General features: G+C 31.4%; 1 protein-coding gene across 1 annotated transcript in view; it reads right to left on the bottom strand.

Moving 5' to 3' along the window:
* Positions 1–13,219, bottom strand: part of LOC118184273 (uncharacterized) — a 55,105-nt gene that overhangs the window by 31,532 nt on the left and 10,354 nt on the right. Inside the window, exon 2 of the mRNA XM_035353923.2 lies at positions 10,255–10,374. Coding sequence (XP_035209814.2) covers positions 10,255–10,304 — 50 coding nt within the window. The 5' untranslated portion in view covers positions 10,305–10,374. The remainder of the gene's footprint in view (positions 1–10,254; positions 10,375–13,219) is intronic.

Raw genomic sequence — 13,219 nt, 5'->3', positions numbered from 1 at the left:
TAAATTTTCCTTTTAAAAAATTATTTTCATATACATAGTCCAAACACATCTGTATACAGTGGAATACGTTTAACGCGAAATATCGGTTAACACGGATTATGGGTGTCCGAATTAACGACTTTTGACTGTACTATGTAATTTCATGCATTTTGTTTCTCTTAACACGAAACAAAAATCGCTTAACACGAAAAGATATCCTTTCTGGAAATGAACAAAATACAGAAAACACTGGCATTGCTGGCGAGATTTAAGCGGGGTATGAAATGAAAGTGAGGTGGTTTCACATGTTTCATAGAAAAGAGGCTAATTTGACTTTGAAATACCCTCGGAATAGCCTGTGACACGAGCCAGTTTTGTTTATCTACAGACTTTCGCCTTCCACGTCTACAAACGCCACACAAACCTCTCATCAGTTAGCTTTGGAATTCAGTGATCATGGCAGTGTGAGTAAAAATTAGTGAGTTTGGCTCATATGTTGCACTGCATAGAATTCAGCGACTCCAAGGTTGAATGAAAATTATTTTCATTACACACGATTCTCAAAAGTATCAGATTCTTTGGCTCCGAAAGAAATGGAGAAGTAGGATATTGAAACTGAGCTGACACTTAATGAAATGTTTGAGAAAGTTTCTGTATTAATGAACTGTCCTACTGTACTATTGGAAGAATTCGTTACATTAGTTTATGATAATGTGTGTACAGCCCCAATTATGGCAGACAAAGTTATTTTGGAGTTTGTTCAAAGCTAAAAAGATCATTGATGCATAGACAAAAATAAAATGAATGCAGTTCCTGTTCCCATGTCATCCGAAATGAGGAATATCATAAAAAGTATGGACAGTTATTTAGATGCACATTCCAATGGTAAAATGAATAACAAAATGTTTGACATTGAACATTTTGATGCTAAAAAAGACAATGCAAAGAAAAATATCAGATTATTTTCCCAAAACTCAATAAATGTTTTGTTTTTCAAAAACTTGAAAATTTTGTATTAAATTCCATTAAGTTCTTGTGGATGTTTTTGTTTCATTGGTTTTTATTAAATACATGCATATATACATATCTATGTAAATAAAATGTACTCTAATAAGCTTAATTTTGTTGAATATATGCTTTTTTTTTTCTTTTCAATATTCTTTAACACGAAAAAATATTTCAGTCCCCTCAGTTTTGTGTTAAATGATTTTCACTGTATATTAAATCCCTTTCTTACATAAAATATAAATGTATGTATAGAATAACTAAATAAATTGTAAAGGAAGTTTAATTAGCAACTATGAAATCTTAAAAAAGTACATAGTATGAAATTTATAATGGCAAACATTAAAAATAGATGAAAGTAAATAAAATTTATAGAATGTACTTTATGAAATTAATAATAAGTGATTAAAAATATATTTTTTAATTACTTAAAACATGGAAGTTATTTGGCAGAGATTGTTGGATATAAAATTACTACTTCAAATTTTCAGATTACTATTGTTCATATTTAAAGTCTCAACTTGCAGTCTTAATCCACATAACAACCATTGTAAAAATCACTCATTATTATATTCCAAAGATCAGCAGCATACATTTTTTTTCAAAATCGTCCATAATATTAAATATAGTCAAGTTGATACAAATAAGATGAACTGTTTTTATGATTTTAGACTAGTAGTTTATTCTTCCATTCACTTATTACAATATTTCATTTTTTATATGCTCGGCTATCCAAAATTTCAAGAGCTTTCCAAATATTTTTTTTGTTGAGTTTTTACTATACATACATTTCAGTATTTACATCGTGACAATTGCACAGACACATACTTGAAGTGAATTTACTTTTACAGCTAAACACAGGAACTGGAAAACAAAAAAGTACTTATTCGGAGATTGTATTTCTTTTTCGTTCATGAAAATCAAAGTTCATTACACAAACATGCATTCACACTGCACAAGCATGTATGGATACATTTAGTAATCCTGATAATTGATTACGCATTTAGTAAATAAATCAGAAAATATTTTAATGTATAACAAATGAATAGTAAATAGCTAAGCTTTTAGTTAGTAGTTAGCTTTTAGAAGTAGTTAAGCTTTTATAAAACAGAGCATAATAACACAGTTACAAAGATATTTAATATTATAAAGTTAGGTAATTTAGTAAATTTTAGTTGTTCAACAAAGCAATGAATTATGAAGTTCCTTGTATATCTTTATAAATGAACTTGCTGTTTTAAGCAATTAAACAACTGTTCCAAGTTATTTTAATAATTTTGAAATATATACACTAAAAGAAACAAAATGTATTAATCTATTTGTCAAACTTGACTTTGGCACGAAAGTCTGCAGAATGCTTCGTAGTTTTTAAGCACATAGAGGCACTGCAATTCTTATTCCTTGATCTGAAGTTTTCTGCAAATTTTTTTTTTTTTTTTTTTTTTTTAAATTTAAATTGCTATATTGGCACACATACAATTTTTGTATAGTGGCTTCAGATGTGGATAAGTTTTTCGAACACTTTCGTTTATTTTACTGGCGTCGCTGAATTTTGCGATGAAATGCAACACATTTATTGCCGAGTATCACCTTCCAGATTTTTCATACTGTTAATGTATACATTCAGCAGTGAATTATTCTCCTCTTTCCTCAAATACACTACGGCGTTAAACAATAACCATTCACTAAAGATTTTGCGTAAATTCCCACTCATAATAATTTAAATTGCGAAAATCTCACAATTAGCACCTAAACACACTATTCAACAGCACAATTCTTTCGAAAGCGCGCCGTAGTAGTCAAAAGTGGGGTAGGCGTCTTGCCAGGTGAAACTAGTCGATATTTCCGTGACGTCAAAAATTTGAAAAGTGGGGTAGGGTTTGGAAATAAGCTTCGGCGCACTGGAGCTGCGCTTCGGCGAGAAATGTTTAAACGACTACAGACTTCAGTTCTCGTCAACAGAAGCCCACTGAAACAATCGCCAAAGAAGCTTGCCAAAGATGTTGAAAGGCTGTCTCATCTTGCCTTTTTGAGTGCCTAACAGAAGCAAGAGAAATCCTCTCCCTGCAATACTTAATCGACGGCATCCGGGATCCTGAAATACAGAAAGCTCTGCGAATGGCGGATGTTAAAGATCTGAAAAGCTCTCTAGGGTACGCCTTGAAATTAGAGGCAGGCCAGCAAACAACTAGTATAGATCATACCCAGTTAGAGCTCTGCGAGTTCACGAGCCAGTGGATCAGTTGATGGCTGATCACTGTGGATCAGTTGATCTGAATGATTTAATCCAGACAAGTGGAACCTTTGATACGGAGTAGGAGTGAGAAAAAACTAGTTGTGAAGTGCTGGAAATGTGGTATTGAAGGCCACATACGACGGCATTTCAGAACAACCCAGGGCACGGAAAATGAAATGGATGGTTTGACAAGAGCAGTCAGTGCCTTGAGACGGAACAGGAGTGAAAAGAAAACAATTTTAAAGTGCTAGATTTGCGGTGTTGAAGGCTACATTTGAAGGAACTGCAGAATGCCCAGAAGCACGGAAAATAAGACAGACGACATAAACAGACAATTAAATGCTATGCGGTGGAGGAGGAGCGACAAGAAACCATACTGCTGGAACTCGAGTGCTCAAGGACACACGCGAAAGAACTGCAGAATACCCCAGGACACGGGAATTAATTTGTTTCAGCGACAACGCAAGAAACAAATTAATGACCATATCGATGAGTGGAGGCTGCCAGATAATGAAAAACCCGGTTTTAAAGCGCTGAAGATTTCTACATTGAGTGGCAACAGTAACAGACTCTCCATCAATGGGCATATCGATGGAATTCCTTGCAATATGATCATTGACGCAGTAGCTAATGTTACCATCATTCGGAAAGATTTAGCTCAACAATTTAAAGATAAACTCATTTGGACACCATCCTGTGTTACCCTTCAGACTGCGTCTGGTGATAAGATCGACATAGCTGGGAAGTTAAACGTGAGCATCACGTTTGGAAGTGCCGCCTACCATCACACGGCTTATGTGGCGGATCTTACAGATCCATGCATACTCGGATTGGACTTTTTAAGGAAATACAATTTTTCCTTAGACTTTAGAAACAACAAATTGCTTTCAGCATCTTATGACATGACTATCCATCCTCAGAAGAGCTCCTCACCTGGAAAAGACGATGTCTTGTCTGAAAGACCCTGCTCAGAAAGCTGCCGAAATCATACTAAGGTCGAGTGAGTGAGTGAGTGACGGAGGACGAGGGCACCACCCCTCTACCATATTGGGTAATTGGTATAGTGCCACGTCCACCCTTATCTAAAGCAACCTTGGTACATTTAGGTACACATTGCTGAATGCTTAGTACACATTACTGAGGATTTGAAAGTAAGAACGTGTTTAATTATAATTACTATATATTACTGAATACATTGCTGAATGCTTAGTACACATTACTTGGGATTGAAACATTGGTACACATTTACATTTATAGAACAGTGGTACACATTTACATTTAGTTACTCATAATTTAAGATACACATTATTATTTATGAGCTCCATGACTTGGCACACATTACTGAATGCTTAGTACACATTACTGAGGATTTGAAAATAAACACTTGCATAATTATAATTACTATACATTACTGAAAATATTATTGAATGCTTAGTACGCATTACTTAGAACTGAAAGTAAACACTTGCTTTATTATAATTGTTATATATTACTGAACGCATTGCTGAATGTTTGGTGCACTTTGCTGAGGATATGAAATTGAACACTTCCTTAATTATAATTATGCTATTTACGCAGATATGTGCACCTATTCGTTTGGAGACTTATTTTATGCGTACACCTATCTGTGGATTTAAATTTATACACTTGGCGAGGCTTTTAGTAAAGTCCTGTAAATACTTTGTTGTACACATGGTTATTGGATGCCTACGGAAGCATAGTACATTCCTCAGTACACGTTACTGGATTGAATACTAGGTACACATCGCTGGAGATTTTAAAATGCGCGCTTGGTAATTTGTGCATTCTTTGGTACACATTGTTGAGCACATTATTGAATATTTGGTACATATTACTAGAGATTATAAAAAAAACAATCCCTGTATAGTATTAATGCAATTGCTGCACCTGTTGGCACATTATATTAGTGTATTATACGCATTGTTGCATCTCTTGGTATGCATTACAGAACATACATTAGAGTATATATTAAGCACCTGGTATTAGTTGCTTGGTACTCTTGCTGTATTGCAGAACATATTTTTGAGTACTTGGCGCTTATTGCTGGAGGTTGAAGATGTACTTAACTATGTAAGTGCTACACACGCTTCTTGTGAACCTGTTCGGTGGATGTTTATGCAAGCATAGTTCATTCCTTGGTACACATTACAGAGTACTTGGTACTCATAGCTGGAGATTGAAGATTTGAAGGTAATTTAATTTATGATAATTGCTAATTTATGATAATGTTTTATACATATTTTGGTGAACCTGTTCATAGGATGTTTAATTACGAATAGTTCATTCCTTGGTACATATTGCTGAACATTAATGAATATTGAAAACTGGTACACATTACGGATAAATAGCAGAATAGGCTGCATAAGTCGATGCGGTGTTTACTTGTCTTATGCTTGGACACGCCTTTTTATGACGTAATATTTTTTACGCCTCTTCTTAAAAACAAGTTATAAGTATGCTATAGCTTCTTATTTGAAGTAAAATTATATTTTAACTGAATTAAAATGTTAAGTTTATAATGTTCTCCGTGAGATTTTTTTAATTATAAATCTACTTTTGTGTGTTGTGTGGTAGTGTTAGCATTTAACGCAACGAGTTCTCTCTCACAAATGAACCAAATTAAGATACCAAACGATTAAAAACGAACATTATAACCGTAACTTCTCAAAATACAGAAAAAGAAAGAATGTTTTTGATGACTGTGTCTGATTCGGTGCTTACTGCAGAATGGATGATTATCTGAATCTTAATTTTTTTTTTATCAGTTGGAGCGAAGAGTTTAAAACAAGCGTGATTGAGTGGTTTATGGAGAAACGTTTGACTGCAAGATCGTATAAATGCCCAATTTGTGAAACTGATATGAAACTAGTAGAGCGAAAGAACTATATAGATGGTTTTGAGCGGATGTGTAGAGTTACTGGAGGCGAATGTAACATCGAATTACAAGGTCTGTTCGAAAGCACTCGTGGTTTGCGAAGAGTAAATTGAGCATGTGTGGTGTCTTGCGAGTTACCTATAAGTGCGGGAATGATTTTATACAATCGGAATTGCTTGCTAAAAATACGGTGATCAATTGGAAAAGTTTTTGTAGGGAAGTGTGCATAGAGTTATGCTTGAAGAAGAATGTGGTGTTGGGTAGGGTGCTTGAAGGAGAATGTGATTAGGTGTAAAAGGAGAGGACTGAAGGTAAGTTTCAATTATTATTATTATTGACTTAAATAAAATATCGGGTGCTTGTCAAAATATGGCAATTTGGATATTCGGTAGTTACTTTATTCTGGTGGCTTTATTTTCGTTTTGTGTAATTTTTCTGGAAACTTTTTTTTTATCACTCGAATCAATGGAGTTGGTTATTTGCGAATTTCTGCAATTTCCCGATTTCTTTTAAGTGAAAGCAGATTTCTGAGTATATGAGCAATGCAGAGTTTATTCAATGTCTGATTTTCTAAGTGAAAAGAGATCGCTATGTACATGGGCAAAGCCAAAGTAGTGACCGATGTCTAGTTCGTGCAATTCTCTGAATTTTTTAAGTGATAATAGATCGATGTGTTCATGGCCAAAGCCAATGTAGTGCGTAATGCCGAGTATATTCAATTCTATGAGGTTTTTTTAAGTGAAAATAGATCGATGTGTACATGGGCAAAGCCAATGTGGGGTGCAATGCCGAGTTTGTGCAATTCTCTGATGGTTTTTTAAGTGAAAATAGATCGCTGTGGACATGGCCAAAGCCAATGTATTGCGCAATGCCGAGTTTGTGCAATTCTCTGATGCTTTTTAAGTGAAAATAGATCGATGTGTACATGGGGAAAGCCAATGTAGTGCGCAATGCCGAGTTACCTATAAGTATCCTATTTGGATGTGCGCGATGCCGAGTTTGTGCAATTCTCTGATTTTTTTTAAGTGAAAATAGATGGATGTGCACATGGACAGCGAGTTTGTGCAATTCTTTGATGTTTTTCGAGCGAATACGAATCGTTGTGCACAAAGGAAAACGAAGTTGTGTGTGATGACGAGGAGTAATGTAACTTTTTTTATGTGCAACGTTTAACATATCGTTCGCGTATTTTTAATTTGTATTGTTGTGTTAATTGTATTTTTAATTGTTCGGTTTTGATAAATTCTTTTTTATTATTGTAAAGTTTAAAATTTTTAGAAAATAATGAAAATTGCCTAATTACTGGTACGTAAGGAATTATGTCGTTTCGTAGCAATAAGGTAATTTGTAAAAATGATAAAATTAAAATGTTCCACAATATGGATTTAAATTTTAAAAAAACTTTTTTTTTTTATTTGTATAAATGCTAAAGCTTTTAAAACTCTTTGAAAATATTGAAGCTGTATGAAACACAAGTATGAAAGACTGCGTTGTTTATCATTTTAATAATTGGTAGAATTCGCTCACTGTATCATGGTAATTTTAATTATAAATGATTTATAATTAAATTACAGTACGTACAGGGTTGCCACTCAAACAGGAGAATGAAATTCCCTGACTTTTCCAGGTATTTTTCGAGAAAATAACAGTCTATCCGCGTAATGTACGTTGGCTGTGCTAAGAGGTAAATTAATTATGGTATTACTTGTACTGTGTAGCAAATTCACTTAATTATTCAATAAATCTCAGAGGACATTTATTCTTAATTATTCTTGGTACACTTTATTTGATAATTTTGTTTACTTTTCCATTTAAGAAACTTAATAAAATTTAAGATATATACATTGGATAACAATTTTACGTTTTATTTAATTATTACTCATGATCATCACCAGTTCAACATGAGGCTAATCCGGTTCTTATAAATCACAACGCAATGCTAAAAGTTAGGTTAGATTTTAGGTAAATTTAATTTGTGTGAGGTGTCTTCTTAAAAGGCACCTTAACACTTGAAAACACAAATATAGTTATAATAGGAGTTGTTTTCTCCACTGAAGATTGAGATTAGAATCTTCCCAATCTGGAATAAAATAAGGCTTTTTTTTGCAGACATTCTGCAGCTAAATGAAAGAAAGAAATCTATTTAATGATATTTTTTTACTAAATTGAGGTATTTTATATTTATTTCGCAGCATACATTAGGAAAAAATATGTGCATTAAATTTCGTGATGTTATCATACTGCTAGAATTAATTTCAGGATTATGCCAGAGAAAATTTCTTGAAATTTGGGAATATTATTTACTAATGATAAATAAATTTAGAGGGAAGAAGCAACATTAAATGGCATGAATAACATAAAAATAAAGATACGAAAATCCATTTTTAAAGTATGTATTAAAAATAAGTATGTAATTTATAATTAAATTACATACTTATTTTCAGTAAAGCCTAAGCTGTTATAAATGTAAATAAAGTAAAGTAAAGAATTTCATATTAATTTACAATAATAAACAATTCATTATTGTTATTTTTAAGAGAAAATAGAAAAGTACGCGTAGTGTTAATGCCATAAAACCATGGACATGGGCGGGGCGCGTGTCACCGACGTGTTCGCAAGAAAGAGTAGGGGCGATCTGGTTTATTTTAACACTAAAACCTATGGCGTTTGTATCACACAACTCTTTTTAATTATTAAATGTGATACGTTGTATAGTGATGAGATTATGAAAGCCACAGTTTTTTTCCAAATAGGATTTAATATATCTCATTAAAGCACTTTTTACTGCATTTCGCGCATTTTTTTCACGCGTAATTCTTGTACAAACATCTTTACTTTGGTGAAACGGTAAAAACTCTAGGCACAAAATTTATGAACTTAATTTTGCGTACAAATAACGTAAAATTAAGTAAGATTGATAGTACGTGATGTTTTGAAATAAATAGGGTAAAATTAAACACGATCTGATAACTTTTTTTTAAATTTAATGACCATTTTCAGACAGTGATTTTCAAAACTATCATAACATTACAAAAGAATAATTTATTTGATTATATCATCATTTACTTATTAACATTAAAGTGGAATATTTATTTTAGTAATTTATAAAATTCGGAGCATAAAAATTTTCTGAGGGTAATGAAGGGGGGATGGAGGTAAAATAAAATCTAGAAGCACTCAGATTTTATATTACGCCCAAAAGTAACCTTTTTTAACGTGTTACCTATATTTACTGAATATCATGTTCTTCGCCCGTAAACCACATACAACAGCATATCTTTAGAATTTCCGCACTGGAGATAAATCTTATTTCCCGTACAGTGCTCTCTCTGAACTCGTTGAGTTTGTTAATCAAAAATTCGTTAAAGTTTTAGAAAATATGAAATAGATTTAAACAAATTCGAAATTCAGCCGTCCAGATGGGTTCTCTGGCTAAGGAAAGTGTTACCTTAGTGGACCTTAGCGAAAGATTTTCGAAGTGAAACTGGTTCGCATCCGAAATATACATTGGGAAAAATACAAAAATGTCCATGCAACTAGCCCATCTGCCTGGATTAGAATCCGGGTCAAAATAGCAGGGTTCAGAGAACTTACCACTCAGTTGCTGATGGGCTTTATTAAAAAGGGAGATTTCATATATCCCATCATTGTATATATATAGATGTCATATATCCCATAATTCTGTGTTATAGAATATTACATACTCTGAATTTACATATACTGAAATCACATGAACAAAATGGCTTATAAGATTTAAACACATGTTTCAGGTAAGCCAAGTAAGCTAATAAAATTTAGATTTTTTTATTTAATAAATAAATAATACGTATTAATAAAAAATAATAAATAAAATAAAATAAAAATAAATAAATCTGAAGTTTATACCTTTATAGTACACTTAAATAAAATACTTTCAATTTTACATATTATTCAGAGTGCAGTATTTGTTGTTGTAGTTGCAATTGTAATATAGAATATGTAACTTCATAGTGTTGAATAAATAGTAGCTACTAGTGTACCAACAAACTGATCTGTGTTTAGCTAATCTTCTGTAATCTTATTTTCCATTTATCAAAAATTCAAACATATGACAAGCTGTAACTAAAACTGCAGAAGTAAATAGCATGAAATAATCTACCTATCTAAGGCAAGCTTCCATCCTGCTAGTCTTTTATTTATTTCGTCCATGACACAAACTCAGCTCCAGGTTGTATAGATTAATCCAAGGCAGGCACAATTACTTGCTCTAAGAATCTAACTATAAAACATAAAAGAATGCAATTTTACAATAATGTAATTCCCTTAAAATTAAGGTACTGAAGCTTAATCATATTAAATTTATTTATCATCAATAAAATTTCAAATAATAAAAATTTTCCACACTAAAAAGTTCAATAAAAAGAAAAATTGTACTTACACTAGTAATTCTGAAATTTTCAGTTATTTTTCTACTCAAATATGACTAAAAATTATAACCATATTTGTTGGCAGAAGGTATTATAGGTTTCAACATTGAAATATGAAAAACTGGAAAGTTTTTTTAAGAAAAACAGGAGATCTTTACACTGCACAGAAATGGCATTTCAAAAGAATTGTAAATTGACTGAAATACATTTTACAAAATTCAAGCAAATGTAATATTTATAATGTGATTCTGGAGTAAAATATATTTAATTAAATATTCTAAGTTAGATATTCTTTAGCTAATGTCATTTTGTCATTTTCACACTCTTTTATACCGAGAAAATCCTGAGTAGAAAAAATTTTTTATTTATTAAAGTACTTTTTATTACGAAGAAAATAAAATTAGTAATTAACGTACATACTAAAGAGAGGATAAATTATAAGTTAAATATAACTATTAACAGATTCAAAGTTGGTTGAATCTTAGAACTGTCTATGAAAGTCTTAGTTTAGTTATAAAAGTCTTAGAACTGTCTATGAAAGATTAAGAAAATTCAGATAAAATAAAATTTAATGAGAAAAATTATGCTGAGAATTACTAGGTGTGAGGGAGCATAATATGCACAACTTAAGTTTTATTAATTCAGCTGTTGGAAAATATTTCCTTACTAGCTTTCCCTAGTAAATACTTAAAAAAAAAAAAAAAAAAAAAAAAAAAAAAAAAAAAAGAGTTAGGTTAATGTAATTACCCTTGACGGCTACCTGCCTACGCGGATGGATACCTTCGTGGAGGACTTACTAAGGGAAGTGGCTCATACACATGCGAAAAATCACAAAAGCGAGCCAGTCCGTTCGTGGGATTCGAGCCTCGGGACCGAATTACCAATGTTCAGTGGCTTTACCGCTCCGCCGCTGGTGGACCCTTTAGAAAACCAGGAGACCGGGACATGCGATTGAAAAACCAGGAGTATCCTAGTTTTACTGAGAGATTTGGCAGCTATGAGATACACATATAGTAGGGATTCTCAATTAACGAAGAATTTGAATAACGTCAGATTTATTTATTTATTATATAACCAAAAGCTCATGGCAAAAACTTCTATAACACAGAACTGAAATCACATGAACAAAATAGCTTAAAAGATTTAAACACATGTTTCAGGTAAGCCAAGTAAGCTAATAAAATTTAGATTTTTTTATTTAATAAATAAATAATACGTATTAATAAAAAATAATAAATAAAATAAAAATAAATAAATCTGAAGTTTATACCTTTATAGTACACTTAAATAAAATACTTTCAATTTTACATATTATTCAGAGTGCAGTATTTGAATAAAAGAATCCTTGAGGGAGAACCGTAATCTGAAGTATGGTGTGAAACAGGGAATGGGATATAAAATGTTAAAACCATAATATATACATATACATTAATGCATAACTAATTTCAGTAACTGCATTATCTTATAATTGGCGTTCAATTCATATACAAAGCAAGCAAAACATTTCAAAACGATTAGTAAAATGATATAAAGTTCAAATAAAGAGTACAAAGCAAATTATTTCTACAGGAACTGTCAACTTCATTTTTACTGAAGTTCATATTTACATGGTCATTATTTCTACAGATATTCATTAATTGATCAAACAGTTTTGTCTAAGTGATACTAATACGGGACATATTAAATTAATGAAATAATACTTTTCAGAATTTGAATGTATCTTCTACTTTCACAACTACTTGAAGGTGTAAAAAAATATTGTTTTACTAAATATCAACCTAAAGAGCAAGTTTTTAATGGAAATAGGTCACATTAACGACAACTAAACATATTTTAACTAAAATATATAAATAACTAATTATCATTTAATCAATTAAGAGTAAAAAATTTAGGCTATCAGAGAACGAGTAACGTCAATTTAGAAAGTAAGTGAAATCATAAATACATCATGTTCACAATTACACGTTAAATTTCATTAAAATTAAAGTTCGTGCTATTAGTTATATTTTAAAAATTTATTTTAATGATAGCTTCAACTCTTGAATTACTTTTGTTCCAAAAGTGTGATTAATTTTGAAAGTACAATGATTTTAGGCAAATTATTCCTCTGATAAAATAATTATACATTAAGACAGATTAGAAATCAGACCAGCAGTCTGATTGTTTCAGACAGTAATCCTAATTTATCTTCTTCATAAAACCTATGAAGATATTAAAAAGTTTATGCATAATTCATTTGCACACTTCATTTACGTATAGACCATACCCACAAATTCGTATGCAGCCTTCATTTTCGCAACTATTGGTGATAGACATATACTTTCTATTACAAAAATGTTTTAAATTATGCAAATATTCATATTTTGACATTTTTTAATTTTAAAAATCAATTTTGTAAAAATTAAATACTATATCTTTTCGCAAAGGTTCAGTCCCTACAGTTATATTCATTCCAAAAAATAAAGCAGAAATATTTTCAGTCCCAAATGACGAAAATTGAGCAAGATATTTAAAGCCTGAAATCATATTCAGGCTCTATACAAACAGAAAAGCAAAAGGTTTGAATTTATTATGTATCTAAAAATTAAATATCAATTTAGAAAAATATTTCTTATATTAAATGAAAAAGCATTTGTATGCAGATCTTCATGAAAAATATTCCTCAATATAATTCTTTTCCAAAAAGAGATCCTATTC

This window comes from Stegodyphus dumicola, chromosome 12 (genome assembly GCF_044657685.1).
Source record: "Stegodyphus dumicola isolate Sdum_Otavi_A_Nest chromosome 12, ASM4465768v1".
Classification (NCBI taxonomy): Eukaryota; Metazoa; Arthropoda; class Arachnida; order Araneae; family Eresidae; genus Stegodyphus; species Stegodyphus dumicola.
Note: the sequence above shows the minus strand (reverse complement) of the source record. Positions and strands in the feature narration are given on the sequence as shown.